The sequence below is a fragment of the Pempheris klunzingeri genome, chromosome 2 (assembly GCF_042242105.1).
Source record: "Pempheris klunzingeri isolate RE-2024b chromosome 2, fPemKlu1.hap1, whole genome shotgun sequence".
Classification (NCBI taxonomy): Eukaryota; Metazoa; Chordata; class Actinopteri; order Acropomatiformes; family Pempheridae; genus Pempheris; species Pempheris klunzingeri.
The window spans coordinates 9,417,762-9,435,757 of NC_092013.1; the positions used below are offsets into that span (position 1 = coordinate 9,417,762).

General features: G+C 38.9%; 1 protein-coding gene across 1 annotated transcript; it reads right to left on the bottom strand.

The window, feature by feature from the left end:
• Window positions 1-7,849: 7,849 nt before the first annotated feature.
• Window positions 7,850-14,620, bottom strand: mettl1 (methyltransferase 1, tRNA methylguanosine). The gene is made up of 6 exons (XM_070848372.1): window positions 14,425-14,620; window positions 13,898-14,025; window positions 13,596-13,780; window positions 10,637-10,750; window positions 8,858-8,959; window positions 7,850-8,610 (listed from the first exon to the last, which is right to left on the bottom strand). The coding sequence occupies exons 1-6, from the start codon at window positions 14,502-14,504 to the stop codon at window positions 8,494-8,496; spliced, it is 726 nt and encodes a 241-aa protein (XP_070704473.1). The 5' UTR covers window positions 14,505-14,620; the 3' UTR covers window positions 7,850-8,493.
• Window positions 14,621-17,996: the final 3,376 nt, after the last annotated feature.

A 17,996-nucleotide genomic window follows, 5' to 3' on the forward strand; every position in this document is an offset into this window, starting at 1 on the left:
GCCTGCTCCTCTGTCTCAGTCATGAACAGGCTGTGTGGAGTTTTGCTAAGTGAAACAGTGATTAAGATCAATTTATTTCACTACAGCTTCACGTCTGTCCGGCCTCGTGCTGGGTGAAAGGGTCACTGTTATTCGATCTAATGCAGAACACTTAGACTGTGTGTTTTAGGTCTTTATTCTCTGGGTGAATCTCATGAGTCAGCATCCTAAAAGGGTCAAATAAAGTGAGCGTGATTTTTTTTATTCGGCAGAGGGCTGGAGGAAGACGACCTGCTACGGTTTGTGTGGACCAGATGTTATGAAATCTGAAATCTTGAAGATAAAAATGTCATGAAGTAAATGTAGTCTAATAAATTGAAATTATGGATAAAGGAACAGCCCGGTGAAGTGATACAAAGACTATATTCACACAGACCTCTTAACAGTCTACGCAACATCCACAATGGCCATGATTCACATACAGTATATTATTATATACCACACAGGAAAAGTAACTAAAAAGTAAAAAGTAACACAAGCAGGTACAAGAAAACTGATCACAAGACAAAAGCATGAATGTGATGAATAGCTGCAGTAAGACTGTGACATAACAAAATGTATTTAGGTTGCACAATGATGATTGTGGACACTAAAGCTGATGAGCACGAATTGATTAAACACTTGACAACAGCTCCAGTCGCATTGAACAAAGCCTTCAGGGTGAAGAGGGTGAGCGGAAGAACATTTTTAAGCACTGTAGCAATCGCAGCATATCTGACCTCACTATTTACAGCACGTGACCCGAACATGTGAATCAGACTTCTGTTTCAGACGTTCAGCTATGAGGCTGAAAACCTGCTCTGTGAGAAAGCGTTACAACACGAGACAGGTACGCACGAGACTTCCTTGGTGGAAGATGGAGAGTTATCTTCAAAAGATAAATAATGACCTCTGAAATTTACATAAACAACTTTTAAACAAGATCACCAATGTCTTGATTAGTTTTGGTTTTGCACAACACACACTGCAAACAAACATCTGTCTGCTCAGGACTGCAAGACTGTAGTACAAATCTAAACATGTAAAAATGCACTTCACTCGTCTTGTTCTCGTTTTTTTCCAAGATAAACACACACATATCCTCACAGTTTTGCTCTGGCACAGTGGCTCAGGTGCTCATCCTCAGTTTCTCTAACAGCCAGCTGGTAATTAAAGACCACACAAGAAGCTGATACAAATTAAAACTCTCCCCAAAAACCAGACATTTCTAATTCATCTGGCCTTGCCTGAGTAACAGGAGATTCACTTTGAGTATGAAAAACATAATAAGAAAACCTGTTGAAAGAATGGTGTCTTTGTGCTCGTGCTCGTGTGGTGTGAACTGATGTGGCCCAGTTGTACAGTAGATCATAAAGCGCAGCAGGGATAATCTGAGAGGTAGTTCCCCCTTACTGTATTGGCACAGTGCCCAGAAGGGAGGCTGCTATACTCCCAGACTACTGTGTTAAAGTTCATGGCTGTAGTCTGCCTGTCTGGGTCTTATCAGATCGTCTTATCAGATCGTTTTATCAGATCGTCTTATCAGATCGTCTTATCAGATCGTCTTTACACACACACACACACACACACACACACACACACACACACACACACACACACAATACATGCTACTGTATGTGCCCAGAGGTGCAGATGAATGAGTGAGTATGGCCCCAGTGGTTGTGTTAACTGTTTTCCTTCACTCAGCAGGCTGGTGCGGAGGGTGTATTTATGGTGATGGGGTCTACTCCGACCTCTGCTTTCTGCTCCCCAACCCCCCCAACGACCCTGACAGATAAGCGGTATAGACAATGGATGGATGGATTAAATGATATTACTACAACTATCTATTCATGCAGTTGAATTGTCAGTGGTTTTCCTGCTGAAGTTTGCATTTACCAAATGTTTCCATTACTTCTAGCTAACATTTTCAGCTATTTATCAATAACTATTAGCTAACTATTTAGACTGTTTATCAATTTCTCCATAAGTATTTCACTGCTATCCCCAGGGGTAAGTACTCACTGTATTAAGGACCCACTGAAAGACTAGCTACTATTACCATACCATTAATCTATAAACACGTTAGTCCCACTTGTCTAATCCATTCTTTCTGTTGCTCTTCATTATGTCTCAAAAGCATTCACAGTTCTGGATAAAATATTCAACATGTGTTTATGATACACGTTCAGACACTAAATGTTATCTGTATGGCAATGCTGAGATGTGCACAGAGTTACTAACAACTTGGGCCAAATACCCGACAGCTGCTTGTGAGCACACAGGATATGAGGATGCGGTAATGAGGAATAGAAATAGAGCAATAAAATTACCAAATAATGATTTTTATTGCCATACATGCAGTAATTGATTAACATCGTGCAGTTTTTTAAAAAACACTTTCATGTCAGGAATATAAAATAGGTTTTTAAGGTGTGGTGAAGGGCATCTGTTAGATTAAGAGCACATCTGGACGCCAGATGTTCTCTGTCACATGAGAAAGACTTTTTCATTCTGGGTGTGTATAATGTATGTCCACCACAGTGGCAGCATGCATGTCATAGATAATGAACTGTGTTTGTTGCTCCTGCTGTGCATAATGAGTGATTACTCAAAAAAAAATGTAACTCTCTGTGATGATTTCTCATTAAAGTATGTAAATACACACGTTTACAATTACAAAACATGTGATCGTGCATGAATCGGCCTTTTGTAGCAGTTAGAGCATATCCATGACTAAGGCTGAAGGGGTTTTTGTCAGTGATGTGCTCCTGTCCTCCACATTTGGTTGTAGACTGTAGGTCTAGAACATATATAACTACTTGACCATAATACTGTTGTAAAACACTGATTGCGTCTCGATTGGTGTTTCCTTATTATTCTTCCTACTTAGCTTTATTTCCTCTGAAGCTTGTTTTTACTCTGGGCTCTCATGTGGCATTTTAAACGGCAGCAGTATATCTATCCAGCAGTATATAAAACACAAGTACATACATGAATTGTATTTAATACTGTATTATGTAAGATATCTAAAGGTGTTTTCATAGATGAATGTAAGATGAATGTATATATCTAACTAGATTATCAAAGGCATCCAAGTAATTTTTATGTTTGACGGTATATTTATATTTATTAATAAGTTGTAAACTTATTTTGCCACTTCTTTAAAGGGCAGTTTTTATTCTTGAATGATTATTTTCAACAAAATTAGGTTAGAGGCCATGATTGATCTTTAAACCCCAAAACAAGAGGAAATATAGGTTGGTTATTTGTATGGTCTCAACATTAATGACATTTGAGGATGGCACTATATAAAGAACCCAGTGGGTCATCAATAAATTGAAATCTGCCACTAGATTGTGGGATATCTTATGTGCAAAGTCAACATTTTGACTCCAAGGTGACGTGCTCATAAACTTTCTGATGATTCTTGTGTTCAAACTCTTCAAAGCAAAATGTCTCAGGACAACTGAAATCAGTGACAGGGTTTGAAAATGTAGGATATACACTTATTCGCTTCCTGAGAAAATTGGTAGCACTCTCATCATCTGTGCAGTGAATGTGAAGCCAACAGCTGGTTAGCTTAGCTTAGATCTGCCAAAAGATAACAAAATCAGCCCTCTAAAGCTCATCAATTAACACATTATATGTTGTTTTTTTTCTCTTAAATCCAAACAAAAACCAAAGCTTAAACATGACAGCTGTCATTTTTGCACTGATTTTCTGTGCTTTGGTTTTAGTATGCTTCGGTTTGCTACCTTTACTGTACAGAAGTGAGAGTGGTATCAATCTTCTCATCGAGAAAGTGAAAATGTCATGAAAAACATCATGGAAGATGATGATGATGATGATGATGATCACGTTGTTGCATGGCCAAATCAAAACGTGAGAAACCTTGGGCAGGACAAATCAATCATCCATGTGCAGTTGTAGAAGACGCCGTATCGCTCCAAAGGCAGACAGCACTACAAACTGAGACATAGTGTAGTCTGTTATCAACAGGACAAAGTACAGCTTGAGCTTGACCTATAGCCAGCATACAGCAGTCTGGTGATCACTTGGCACGGTGTCATATTTTGGTCATCCACACCGACTTAAATAATGAAGCAGTCATGTGTTCACGAGCAGCAGGTGTCAACACTCAGAGAGCCTGAAAGAGCTGCAGCTGCTCTCCACTTCAAAATAATTACTGGTGTCCATCAGCAGCAGAGCTGACTTTGAAAAGTTTGGACTGCAGATCACATTTCCTAATAATTATCATTTACATATGGCGGTGGGACAAAAATGGACTTGTTTCCGTGTTTGGTTTGACACCACTGACAATCACTTAATCACTCAAATAGTTGAAATTATTTTCTGAGGGTTGAGTTGCTCTCTTGGCAACAAGAATAGTGTTTTCAGGTGGTGAATTTTCAGTTTTGATGTCAAGATTTCCACAGAATTTTACACAGAGATGGAGTAGATGTAACCCTAAGATTTTTTAAAGGTAGTATAAATTCACCTTAAATTTAACTCACGAATTTAATTCACAAATTTAACTAATTTATAATGCAACTTTCAAAAACAAAGTTACAATGTGCTTTATGATACAAATATAATAAAAATGAAAAAGTGATTAGAACGTTGATTAGAAACAAATCACAATTTTGGCGAGTGAGCAGGAAATACCACATGCAAACAGTGAATAAGGAAATAAATTGTGTTTTCTTCTCTATTTTTACACAACCAAACATAACCGACAGAGACAGATGTGCTAAACTACATATTGGAGTGAAAAGAATGATAAGGGATGTTTTTTAGAGAGGTGAGTTTGCTACAAAGACTGAATGATGGGGTTAGACTGTCTGTCCTCACTAAAAAAGAAAAGTAATTTCAGTCTGAACAACCAACAGGTTCTGATGATGGCTTTTGGTAGAGGCCCAAACTATTGAGGACAGCTGTCACAGGCGGCAGTGCAATATGAAAAACAATCTTTTTTGAGTTGAAGTGCCAGAAAAGATTAGGTTGGAGACTCGGGTCAGCAGAGGTGTCTTATTAGTCTGGGCCTGAGGGTCCCAAGCGGAGAAGGATTTGATGCCGAGCACATTCTCACAACCATTGTTAACGCTGTGGGAAAAAAACGAGTCAGGACTTACGGTGGTTGTACGGCAGCTCAGGTGGGTTTAGGTCGAGCTCGAGGTGGCGGGAAGACATCCAGCTGGAGTCAGTCTCAACCAGGCAGCAGAGGCAGAGATGCAAGCCTCAACCTGAATGTCAGGAAGGAAAACAGAGGCAGAGCCGAGCGCCAGTGAGTTGGCAAAAAGTAGGAAATGTTGTGCGATGTGTCGAGATTATGAATGTAGAAAGAAGATCAGATCAGATCAGAGGCTTCTTCATGATAAATGATGAGTTCAGAGACACGAAGGATGGAAACAATGAGCGCACACATCCAGAAACCCTCCGGTCTGGTGGTTGACGGTATTAAAGGCTTTGAAATAATTGACGACTGAGGACAATGAAGCCGTTTAAAAGAATAGCTCAACCTTTTGCCAAATTCACTTGGTAGCTTTCTTGTTGAGGATTAGAGGAGAAGACTGATACCACTGTTATATTAGCACAGCACAGCCTGTTAGCTTAGCTTAGCTTAGCTTAGCACAAGGACTGAAAACAGTGGGAAACAGCTAGCCTGGCTCTTGATTAAAGTAACAAAATCAGCAGACTAAAAACTCTAAAGCTCACTAAGTAACATGTTAAATGTCATTTGTTTTATCGTTACAGTTGTGTTTTTTACGGTGCCAGACTATTTCCTGGCCAGGAGCAGTAATTTCAAGAAGAAGACTTCAAGAAGTTTCTGCTAGTAGCCGAGCAATAAGCACACAATGTGAGCTCTAACGTACAGCTGCAGGCTCCTGGTAGGTATATTTTGTTACTTCGCCAATTAGCTGTTTCCCCCATTTCCTGTCTTTGTGCTAAGCTACGCTAACCGGCTGCTGGCTGTAGCTTCACGTTTGCCGTACGGACAAGAGAGCTGTATCAATCTAATCATCAAATTATCTGCAAGGAAGCAAACAGTTCTCAAAATGTCAAATTGTATTAACCGTGTGCACTGACAGGAACAAAGACAGCTTGAAGCCAAATCATCTGCACTTTGATTAAACTGACAGAGGAGGAAGGTAACAATCAGTCACTCAGGCTTTAACACATCGTAGTGTGTTACAACAGTGGACAGCTGCCTTTATAAACACGTTCAGAGGGGGATTAACCTTTGACTTTTAACATTCTGACGTCCAGACGTAACAGATTCTTTGGGCATGAAGCAAAGGCAACATCCACATCGCTCACTGCTGCTGCCAAATGCTAATCATTAAGTTTCTCCTCTTTTGATTCCCCTGCAGCACATTTAATTAAACCCTTATTTGATGACCTGATGGTGCTAAAATGTTAAACGATGTACTTTGGCTGACTCAATCAGCTTTATTGCAACATGGCATTAAGTAATAACAGAACAGAGGCTCCTCAACAACATCACAGATTTGATGGACTAGACTGGTTAACGTTTTCACACCATTAACAATCCTGTGATTACTTCCTGTTTTGATCAGAGCATATGTAGACTTGAGGGAAAGAGTCACATGTTTGAGCTTAAAGGGTCACTCTCGACCTTGGAAATAGCTTGGCAAATAATTCTCAGCACAAGATCCACGTACTAGAGATTTTTGAGGCTTTCGGCCACATATCATGGCCCTCCTCAGAGTGAGAGGATACGTTTTTTGGAAAGTAAAACAGCAGTGAAAGATTTTATGGAGATTTTTCTGTAACGTAAGGAAAGTAATTTATTTAAAGTTGATAATGCGATAATTTCACAGGATAAGCGGTAAAGATAACGGATAAACGAATGTGCCATGAACCCAAATATATAACGCTGCATGATTAATTCTGTATATCCTAATGATGACAGTGTTTCATCTCTCCCTTCATGGCCTTGACAATTTGTCAAGTTATCTAAGAACAGGAAACTTTATTTATTCAAGAATCAATCAGATAGAGAGGCCGCTTCACTTTTAAAAGCTTTGACTATTTCATCATCTCCTGGTACAGTTTGGCTCTGACCTGAAATGTTTAGTGACTGAGTAAATATTGCAGTATGATTGTGGGCAATCATACTGATTGTGGAAGTGAGCTTCAACCCACAAGCACATGGCAAATTTTATATACTGTATTGAAAATGACTGATACTGCACACTTACAGGTGCTGTTCAGGGTCACTTTTAAAGGGACAAAATACATAGACATTGATTCTGCACCCTGAATCATGAATTGGAAAAGGTTTAAGAACACTTAATATCAAAAAGGCCAAACAGTGCCAGAATGTTAGCAAAGGATACTAAAGTGCAGCGTTTCCTAATATAGAATGAATTTTGTTTCATGAACGCTTCAATTACTCTCTGCGATCATCTGAAGTGCTCCAGTGTCTGGGTTTCTATCACTGAGGCATGTGCTGTCCTGTTTTTAATCACCACCCCCTGCAGCAGCAAGAGGGCTTCAAACCTGCACTGTCCTGTTTCCAAACTCCTGACAGACAAAAATACCAACCTGTAATACACAGCTACAAATCATAAAATGAGCACAGAAAATCACTGTTTTTGGTACAGACTTTGATTTGGACTTCTCAAAGATCCTTATCAGACACGTCTCGATGTTGGAGATAATATAACAGGTCTTTTGTTTTTTTTTGGTTTTTTTTATATGGCATGTAGGAGCAACACCAGCTGAGGTCAATTTGTGGTTTTAAATAAGTGAATTTAATTTTTACATAAGAGAACTAATGGTAAAAATGTATTAAAACACGTGAGTTAATCAAACAAGTTTAAAGTGTTTTTGACTGAACAAAAATTCTTAGATGTGATTGCCATCCCTTTACATTTGAACACTCAATTTTCAAATTAATGCAAAACACCAAGGCCCTGCCTCGTGAAGCAGGATTAGACAAGAGGGCTGGATAACTGCGCTCAGTAAAATGTAGGACATGGACTGAGGTTAAGAAGAGCTGTTCTGGGTGCAGTTATCCAGCTGCAGTCCTAGTGAGAAAGGCCCTGAAATAACTGCGATGCAAAATGCAGCGTATAGTCCACAATCAACCAAACTCAATGCTAAATTTTCGTTTTACTAAAAGAATTTACAGCTTTACAGGAAATCCAAAACATCACTTAAAGCAAAAGAAACTGAAGAATAAAAAATTATTTTAAAAAAAAGTGATGAAAAACACTTCATTAGTCCCCTTTTGCTGTCTCTGAACTAAGGAATGAAATGCATAAATTATGTGAGCCCACAAACTCAAACCCTCTATCGGATAATGATGTAAATGTTTGTCCATTAATACCAGAAACATCCGGTGGAGCAACAAGGCACAGCTCAGAGCGGCAGCATCATCCTCCCTGTGCAGGTGACCGTATGAGACCATTATTTCAGTTTATTACATGTCCAAACTGTTTGGTCTCAGTTCGAATCTTCAATCCTCCGGAAAACTGCGAGGAAATTCTTCCCTCCGTTCCTCTGCACTTTCTTTCCCTCCTCTGTGCAGGTACCCAGTCGACTTACAATGACGTCATCAACCTGTCAAAATAAGATTCAACACAATTACGTTAAGGGGCAGATCAATTCATTTAATTTGTGACAGAGTTTATTCACACTATTCTTGAACTTAAAAACCATCATCATCAACCATAAATGCAGCTTTAGCTAGGCTAACTGGCTGCTGACTGTAACTTCATAAATAGCATATAAACAGGACAGTGATATTCATGGAGTTTGAGCTCTTTTTCTGCCAAACACAGAGATGACGAGCTGCATGTCAACCTACCAGTTCTTCATCAGGGACACGTGTAAATAATGGGTGTTCAGAGAAGTGCTTCACCATCCAGAGGTGCACCTCCTCCACATCTGTCATGGTATACACCAAACCCTGACAGTAAAAGACAAACACAGGGAGGCTATTGACACGGTTCTGGGAAAAACGAACAAGCTTCACCGGTGGCTAAACGCCGATCCATTTATCGATCACAACACAAGCCGGCGGCTTTTGTCCAAAAAATTAAACACAAACTGACATTTTTTTAATCCTTCCATTTAAATAGTTCAGCTTCAGAGCAGAGAGGTTTCATCACGTCTGGACAGCAATGGTCCTTGCTAAAAAGATAAAAATAACCTACAGACAACACAGAGGTTAATCACCTATGTGGCTGTAGTTTGCTTTGGAGGCTGGACAGATAACAGATAACTAGAACAAGTATTTCTTAGAAAACTCAGCAATGGCACAGATTTCCACACAAGAGCACGTCGGCAGGATGAGGATGGCAGAAAAGGCAGGATGAGGATGAGAGACTGTGTGCCTTTTGTCTGGTGTAGTCTGATTCATATATATATAGACATATATAGACTGAAGTCAATTTTGGTATGAAACTGCTTCCATAACTGAGCATTTTCTCGACAGCCTCCCCACCCACCACCACAGTTATGGCTGTCAGCCAATGCTGAAGGCCCTTGTAGAGCTTACACTCACACTCACACACACACACACACCAATGCACACAGCAGAGGAAAAAACGATAAAGCCAAATTTAGACACAAGCCCTCCATTGTTCCTAACAACCTCTATCATCGGATGGGCCTTATTCAAGTGTCCCACTGCTGCTCTGACAGCTCTGACAGGCGGAGGCAGGGTGTGTGCACACGGCAACCAGCTGCAGGCCACACCGGTTGCTCAATTTTATAATCAGTGAATTTATGGATTCCTGCACACTGCACTCAAAAAATGATGAGCAGGGTGGCAATTTGTTGCTCAAATATGAGTTGGTTTTGAGATTTTTCACTGTTGTTGAGGCTGTGAATGAAATCCAGTTCTCCCTCATTGTGCTGACTTGGGGGCAAAAGTTATGTGTGGTTATAAATCTTTGATAATATAGTTTAAACTGCAGATGTTTTCAGGCTTCAGGCTGGTGATACTCACTATACTAACATCATCAGAATGCACATAAGCCCAGGTCGGTCATTGGTGAGAAGGAGGACGGTTGTTTCTCTGCTCTGTTTTATAAGAAATATTTCATCGTTTCAAAATCTGAATGTCAAATGGGACATGCTTTGCTACAAATCTGACTATATAATCATTATCATGAGGTTTTTCATTTTTATTTCATTCCATTTTATTTTCTTCGGCACTGTACACACTGGTCATGCATATATTGTGGGTACTTGTTGATTAATTGTTTTTTTAAGTTTGTTGTTCCCTTTAGCCTTGGAGTTTTAATTACTTAATGGCTTTACATGATGATATAATGTTTACTTGTGTAGACCCCAGGAAGAGTAGGTGTTACCTATGTAGTGGATCTGAATGAATAAATGCATAAATAGATACAATTTACAAAGGCTGCAACTTACAACTACTTTCATTATCAATCAATAAATAAATAATAGATTTCTTATTTGTTAGATTGATTGAATAAACGTCTGAAATGTATTTGGATATTTGAATATTTGGAATTTTCACTTGATAAGTGACTATCAAAATTATTGCTGGTTAAATGCATGTTAATCCACTAAGTGTTTCAGCCCAGGCTGCAACAAGTCTTATTTATGTACATACCCCGACTCTCAGTGTGTAGGCGTACTCTGCCAACAATGTGGGACTAATGATCCTCCATTTGTGCTTGGTCTTCTTAAAGTGAGGGTCAGGGAAGAGGAAGAACATCTTACTGAGCTGAAAGGCACAAAAAAGGGGGCAGAAACAGTAAAGTTAGCACAGATGTTTCTGAAACCGTTCTTTCAAACTCTGGTCATTACTTGGCGTCATTCCCACACTCACACACTCACACACACGAGATCAGAATAAAAGTTTATATTTTTGAATGTCATCACTTATATATGGCCTCCATTATATTGTGTGAGTGGTTTTTAAGCACCGTGTAGATTGCAAAACTGGAATTTCCCCCCTCCTCCTCTTTTTCCCCGGGAAAGTTTTCCATGTCTCTGTCTTTGACAAGTGCACAAGTGAAGGCTCCATTGATATTAGTCTGGCTGATACGTTTAAAAACCATCCCAGTAACTTTTAAGTAGTTAAAATAAATAACGTCAGGCAAAGACAGAAAGATGTGGGGATAATCACTGGGGACTGCTGAAGCCTCAGGGGCCAAGTCAAGTCAAGTCAAATTTTATGTATATAGCCCAAAATCACAAATCACAATTTGCCTCAGGGGGCCACTTCAGTGCTGATGGAGGATGGAAAAACCTTTGAATTATTTTTGGGTTACAAAACAGCCTAAGAAGAACAAAAAAGTAAACGTATATCAGGCCTTTAGAATAAACAAGTGCACGCTACGTACGTTATTTCTCCACTTTAAAAATCCGAGCAGTGAAGACAGATTTGTTGTAATCGTGAACGAGGCAGACAACTAACACTAAAACAAGCTGCAGTTGGAAAAAGTTCATCCCTGGTAAATTAATCCGAGTCCAGAGCTGTTTATGAGCGAGGTGGAGAGGGTGCCACCGTCTGTAAAACAAAGCACCTTAATGTAAAGCCGAGCCAAACGTCTCTTCTTAAACCACACAGCTCCTCTCAGATATTTCCAGTCTCAGCTTGGCAAGAGACCTCAACTCAGGCTGTGCAAATAATGGCCATATTATTTAAAATAACCTGAAACAGCGTATTTAAAAAAAAAAAAATTAATCATGTGTGTGTTTCTACATTAAAAAACACCTAATTTGAATCCATAAAAGTGTTGGTGTTACAGCGGTTACTCATTTCTTAGTTTATACTCACTCGGGGCATTTGAGGTGAAGTTTTTTTTATCCAGAGTACCTAAATTAACCCTGGTACACTAAGCCCACTGTGTAATCTAATGCGAGTTTCAACAAGTCATAGATTACCGCAGCTAATTGGAACGGATAAATGGCGTCTTGTACTGCTTTATACTCAGCTGATGCGATGCCTTGTGTGTCAGTTAATGAACCCATTGTTGTGAAATCCTGGATTTTGTGTGTGGAACAAACCATATAAATTAATTCAGTCCATATGTTAAACACGAGGAAAGTAATTATTTTTAGCCAGAAATGTTTTTGGGCTGCGTGTTCTTATTACCTTGGCAGTGCCAGGACGGACTGTTTAATTTAAGGTGATTACAAGCCACAGATTGAGCCAGTATGGAACTGCAGCCCGTTTTGTATATGAACTCCAATTCACTTCTAATTGACATCATACATGTGTAATTTCTACATATAGTAAGAGCACAAAGTTTGCAAAAAAAAAAAAAAAAGTACTTCAAGTTCTGGCATGACTTCCACAGAGATCAGGTGTTTGTTAGCATTTACGCTGAGACATGCTGGTATTACAGTAGTGGATGTTAGGAGATTTAGTTTGATACCGGACTAACACGGTAAAACACCAAAGTCACGCATGAAACAGAAAGAAACTAACTGATCAAGGCAGCAGCAGAGCAGCAACGTCCAGGTTCTGCTGAGTAAAATTGCGCTCTTTGTCAATGGAGTCTGGTGGCTTTAAAGTGGGTGATATAACGGCTTCAGTCAGAGGCAGCTGTCTGACTGCTTCAGTGCTAAGTGCTTAGTTAGCTTATTGTTAGTCTATTTATCTGGAGTTCATCTGATCTTTTTTGATGTTTTCACACATTTAACTATTGTGACACACTGCTACAATACCTTTGACCCTATTTTGTTCCCATAAGGAACACTTTTTCAGAGTTTTGCACTCCAGAAAGTCTTATGGTCTCGTGGGTTGGATTATAAACTCTGACTATCACAGAACTAAAATTAATTTCATGAATGCAACCCTATGAAGGTCTCAGGATGGAAACAGTGTAAATAAAGTGAATACAAGTGATGACAGTGTGCAGGACTTTTGTTTCAACAGTTTGTTAGGTTTGAATAAATCCAAGGTGTGAAGTCATTTCATTCTATACAGTAACTCTGATTTCAGGAAAGTTTGATGTTTACTGTAATAACACATACAGACACACTAACCATCATTGGATACATTCAGATGGTAGTTGGTTTCTTTACAGTCCTAAAGATGAACTCTGCTGTTCAGCCAAACACCAGTTCTGCTAGGCTCTCTGTGTTTGAATTTGAGGTGACTTTTCTCAACTGCCGAAGCATAGTTTGTGACTTTTATTGTGATATTTCTCAATAAAATTGTGGGAATGTTTGAAAAGTGAAAGTCAGTCAGAAAAAAGTTCAAGTAAAAGTGTAAATTTGATGTGTTCAAAGAGCAAAGCAAGCAGAATGCCAGGGAAAACAAATATCTAAATCATAAATAGTTAATTTCTTAATTAAAACTATATTCATACACAGCTGGGCTGAAAATAAGGCTTCTGAAGTGGGTCATTTCATACGAGAAAAAGCAGTGCCTGCCTAAAGTGTCAGGAGGGAAAAACGGCAACTTCTCAAGACCAAAACGTCCTGGAGATTCTCCTCATTACTGAGTGAATTAAGAATCAAGGCCACAGAAAATCTAATCAGCAGCAAGAAACATTCTGTCCTGTTTCTGTTCTGTCCTCACAGAGCAGCAAACACACACACAGACGAAAACCTACCTGCCCTTTGGAAAAGAAGTTGGGGAGGTACTTCATTGCATTGCTGCGAATGCAGGCAATGTTCTGGTAGCCTCCTGTTTCTGAGGCACGCAGTGACTTGATGCGATCTTGAACATAATCCGACACTTTCACTCGGATCTCCATGCCCAGGATGAGCTTGTCGGGAAAAAGCGGAGATAACTCCACTGTAGAATGGTGACAAAGACACACAGAGACACAAGTGGAGACAAGAACGAAGGGGGCATGAGGTCAGACAAATCACCTGTGCAAACTGTAAGTGCTCAGATCAGCGCTGTAATTACCTAAAAGCCCCCCGTATCCACATCCGATGTCTGCAAACTCAACTCGGGGGGCCTCCTTCTCCGAGTATTCTCCAGTGAAGAAGTCTGGATACAGCGTGGTCCAGTCCATTTCCTCAGGACACACAGGACTGGGGAGGAAAGAGGTTTCAATTCAACTATTTCATAGTGAAGAAGCAGCGGTCAGTGTGTTGTGGATTGTGAAATATCCAGAGTTAGCAGGGATAGTTTTCTTTATGAATTTTAAAATGCAATTTACCATTGTTGTAAGCACCTAAACTGTGTGTGTGTGGGGGGGGCAGAGGCAGACATCTCTGACAAACATAAACTATAAATAAACATAAACAAAACCTAAACTACTAAAAACTTTTCGGTGCATTTACCTACAGTGAAGTGAGCAGCTACTTGACTTTTTTTTGTCATCTGTTACATGTATAAATGCACAGTCGGACCTGACAACATAAACATAAAGACTCATGAACTCAGCGCGGTGCAGGTATTGAGCTCAGACACATGGATACATCACTCACTAGTCAAACGTGTGGTGAGCCATCGGGTTTGAATGGGCTCGCTGTCGGTAGTAACGCTTCTGCGGCATCGACGAACTCATGGTGGATTAAAGTAAGAGAAGATACTCCCAACAACGTTCAAGTCTGTCGCCGTATTATTGATTTAAAACACAAATTCTTATGAATGTTGCTGCAGTCACGTTTGTTTCTAGTTGGTTTCCTCGTCGCGGCGTTTTGACGTCATCACCACGCGTCTTCTCAGGTTTGTTAGCAACAGTAACCAAGTACTTTTAGTACTAAGTGCAGTACTTAACAACACATACTTGTAGTTTACTGTTTTCTTTTAATGCCGCGTTATACTTTTGTACTTCACTGCATTGATTTGATAACTTTAGGTACTTTAATTGAGAAAATACAAAACATGAAGGTGCTTTTAAAATATGAAGTTCGGATAGATTAAAGTGTGGCCTGTAACAATATATTAACCTCTTAAGACCCGAGCTCTTGTTTGATATGCATTTTTTATTTCTCCTTGCTATTTGGGCTTATTGGACCCTGATAAGTATAAAACCTAAGCATCATCTTTTTACATGGTGTAATTCTGTCCACATACACTACTCACAAAAAGTTAGGGATATTCGACTTTCAGGTGAAATATATGGAAAATGTAAAAAGTGAATGCTACAGTGATATTATATCATGGAAGTAGGGCATTTAAGTAGAAGCATGCAATGGTAATTTTATTCATCTTAAACAATTTATTTGAAGAAAATCTAACAACAGCGGTAGGTATACCACAACAAAAAATTTTCGGTGCCTCAATAAATTGGGATGTGGCCAAAGGACGTCCACTCCTCTCCTTTCTGTGACTCTTCCAGTCTCTGTATCACTGTTACAACCTCCTGATGACACTCTGTGACCCTCTAAGCTCAGTGAACACCTCCGTCTGAGGACTTCCTGTTTGAAGCCTCCAGTGGCGAGGTGCTGCTGATCAATTGTTAGGTGTCGTCTTGGTCTCATGATGTCAGAATGTGAACAGCTTGATGAGGAGGACTGTTTAAATACCAATTCTAACTGAAGCAGGAAATGTATTGGTCGATTCATGGATCAAACCTGTTGTGAATGTTGCTGTGAAGCTTCTTGTTAGAGAACAGCAACTTGTGCAAAAAGTACTGAGACACTGAACAGTTGGACATGTGCATTCAAAAGTTTAGAGAAGGTCACATTAAGTTCACATGGAAAGTTTAGAATGCATTTTAGGTTCATCCTGAAATTTCACCTGAAAGCCGAATATCCCTAACTTTTTGTGAGCAGTGTATGTGGACAATCAGTCTTAATTTCCAGAAAACACAATAAAGTCACCTTTGTGCAAAACTCTTTATTTCCACCCTGAACATAGCAGTTTTTTTCCCTGACTGCTTTTGCATGTATTTATAACACATACAAAACATATTTTGAACATGTTTTGAAAATCACGGTGCAAAAAACAATATGAAATATCAACAATTTTGCCCACATACATGTCCATATGGCCTCAGCTAAGCAGAATTAACTACTATGGTGATATAACCCAAAATGTGATGTCCACGCATGTGTATGCCAGGTCTTAAGAGGTTAAAGTAGAGTTGAAACAATTTGGTGTTCATCTTTTACTTTCTCTATTTATCTGTACAAATTTCTGCCCTTATGCTGCTGCAAAAGCCAAATTACCCCCTGGAGATCAATATAGGCTTAATTTATCTTATCTTAATTGATTAGATTGGATTGGACATAGATTATCTATCTTGTTTATGTTTATGTCAATTTCATGTAAAAATGAACAAAATCTTCTGCTAAATCACTACAACTACAGTACTACATTTAAATTTCATTTTCACTGAAAGCATCAAAAATAAAAGCTTACTATGAAGGGACAAATGCATCAGCTCCTTGTTATCTGTTGGGTTATTACTGATATAAAAAGCCATCTCTCTCGTGATCATGCAACCATTTCGGGGGTCCTGACCCTCAGGTCGGGTACTGCTGTGATGCTAATTTTAACTACTTGTTATACTGTTAGGTTACTAATACAGCACAAATGTAATCATCAGAAATCAGCGAATGTTTAGTGTGTCTGAGATGTAAATCTGCAGCCATCAGAAAAATGTAGGAAAGTACATAATTTTATGAGAAGAAATATAACATAGTCAAGTCAATAGATAAGTGCAGTACTTTCAGATATAAACACTGGTGCTGAGTAATCAGGCTGTATACACTGTAGTATTTACCAGTGGTGGAAAAAAGTACTTTTTGTATTTACCCACACTGTACGTACAAATTTAGATATTTAAGTATTTCATTCAATTATATGCTACTGTGTACTCTACAATATGATACTTTGTACTTCACTACATTTGTCTGACAGCTTTTATTCCTTTGCAGATTCAGATTAATGATACACAATATAATCAACCAATAAATTATGATATTATTATGTCAATAAAACTTTATGAATCCCTGGGATGAAATCACAAACTACCCAATAGTCTATTAAGTCATTTAAATCAGCGCCACCTTTACCAGCTGCAACATTAAAGTGATGAACACATTAATGTATCAATAATTGTAATCCAATTATACAATAAATTCTGCATAATGGAAAAATTGTACTTGTGATATTTCTATTTGATTTCTATACTATGGTATTATGATTTTTTACTTAAATGTATTATCTGACTACTTCTTCAACCCTTAGTTTTTAGTTCAAAGCCCACATTATCTAGTATTTCTAGTTTTTCCTACAATCAGTTATAATTAGTATTACAGTTGATGCATAACATTTAAGTTTGTCACTTGTTTGGCACTTGTTTGTGAGAGTAACAGCCCCAACAACCCCAAGGGAGCAAAGTGTCGTGTGTTTCATGCTTTTGCTGTTGTTAAAATAGAGTGAATCTAATAGAAACTGTAGCCCTGTAGAAATGAAACTTCACCTCATGATTTTTAGTCTCCAAACAGCCTCACAGCCAGTGATCACTTTCGCTGCGCTGTCTCTGTTATACAGAAATGCTGCAGTTCCCTGCGGGCATCTTCGGAGTCAGCTCTAATATCCCTCTCAGTTCACTCTGTTGAGAGCGTGGTGTCACATTAAAGTCCCCTCCTGGTTTGAGGCTTTATGTCTGCTGTAAACTGAAACCATATCTCCTTGTCTCTCTCTCTATGGGATTTATAAATCTTTCAGATGCAGTTTGGAAATACACTGCAGGCTAACAGGATGTGAATTGATTTTTAGTTTCTAGATATTTATAAATTCTCTTTTTATTTGATAGTTGATAGTGCGGACTGACAGTCCTTTGGCATGTCTGTAAGGTTATTAGATTTTATCTGCAAAAATTTGACTGGATGCTGGTTTGTGTTTCAGCAGGAGAAAAAAAAATGCCCACCATCGGACAAAATAGCTAAAAGCATCAGTAGAATAATATTCAGATCTTTATATGAAAAAAACACTGTCTGCTATTGTTTTTGATAGACATAAAATCGCCTTCTTTGTCTTTATCTTCCCTCAAACCGCCTGTCTTTCACATTATAAGTGTCTAACAATGATTTTGAGTTATGTA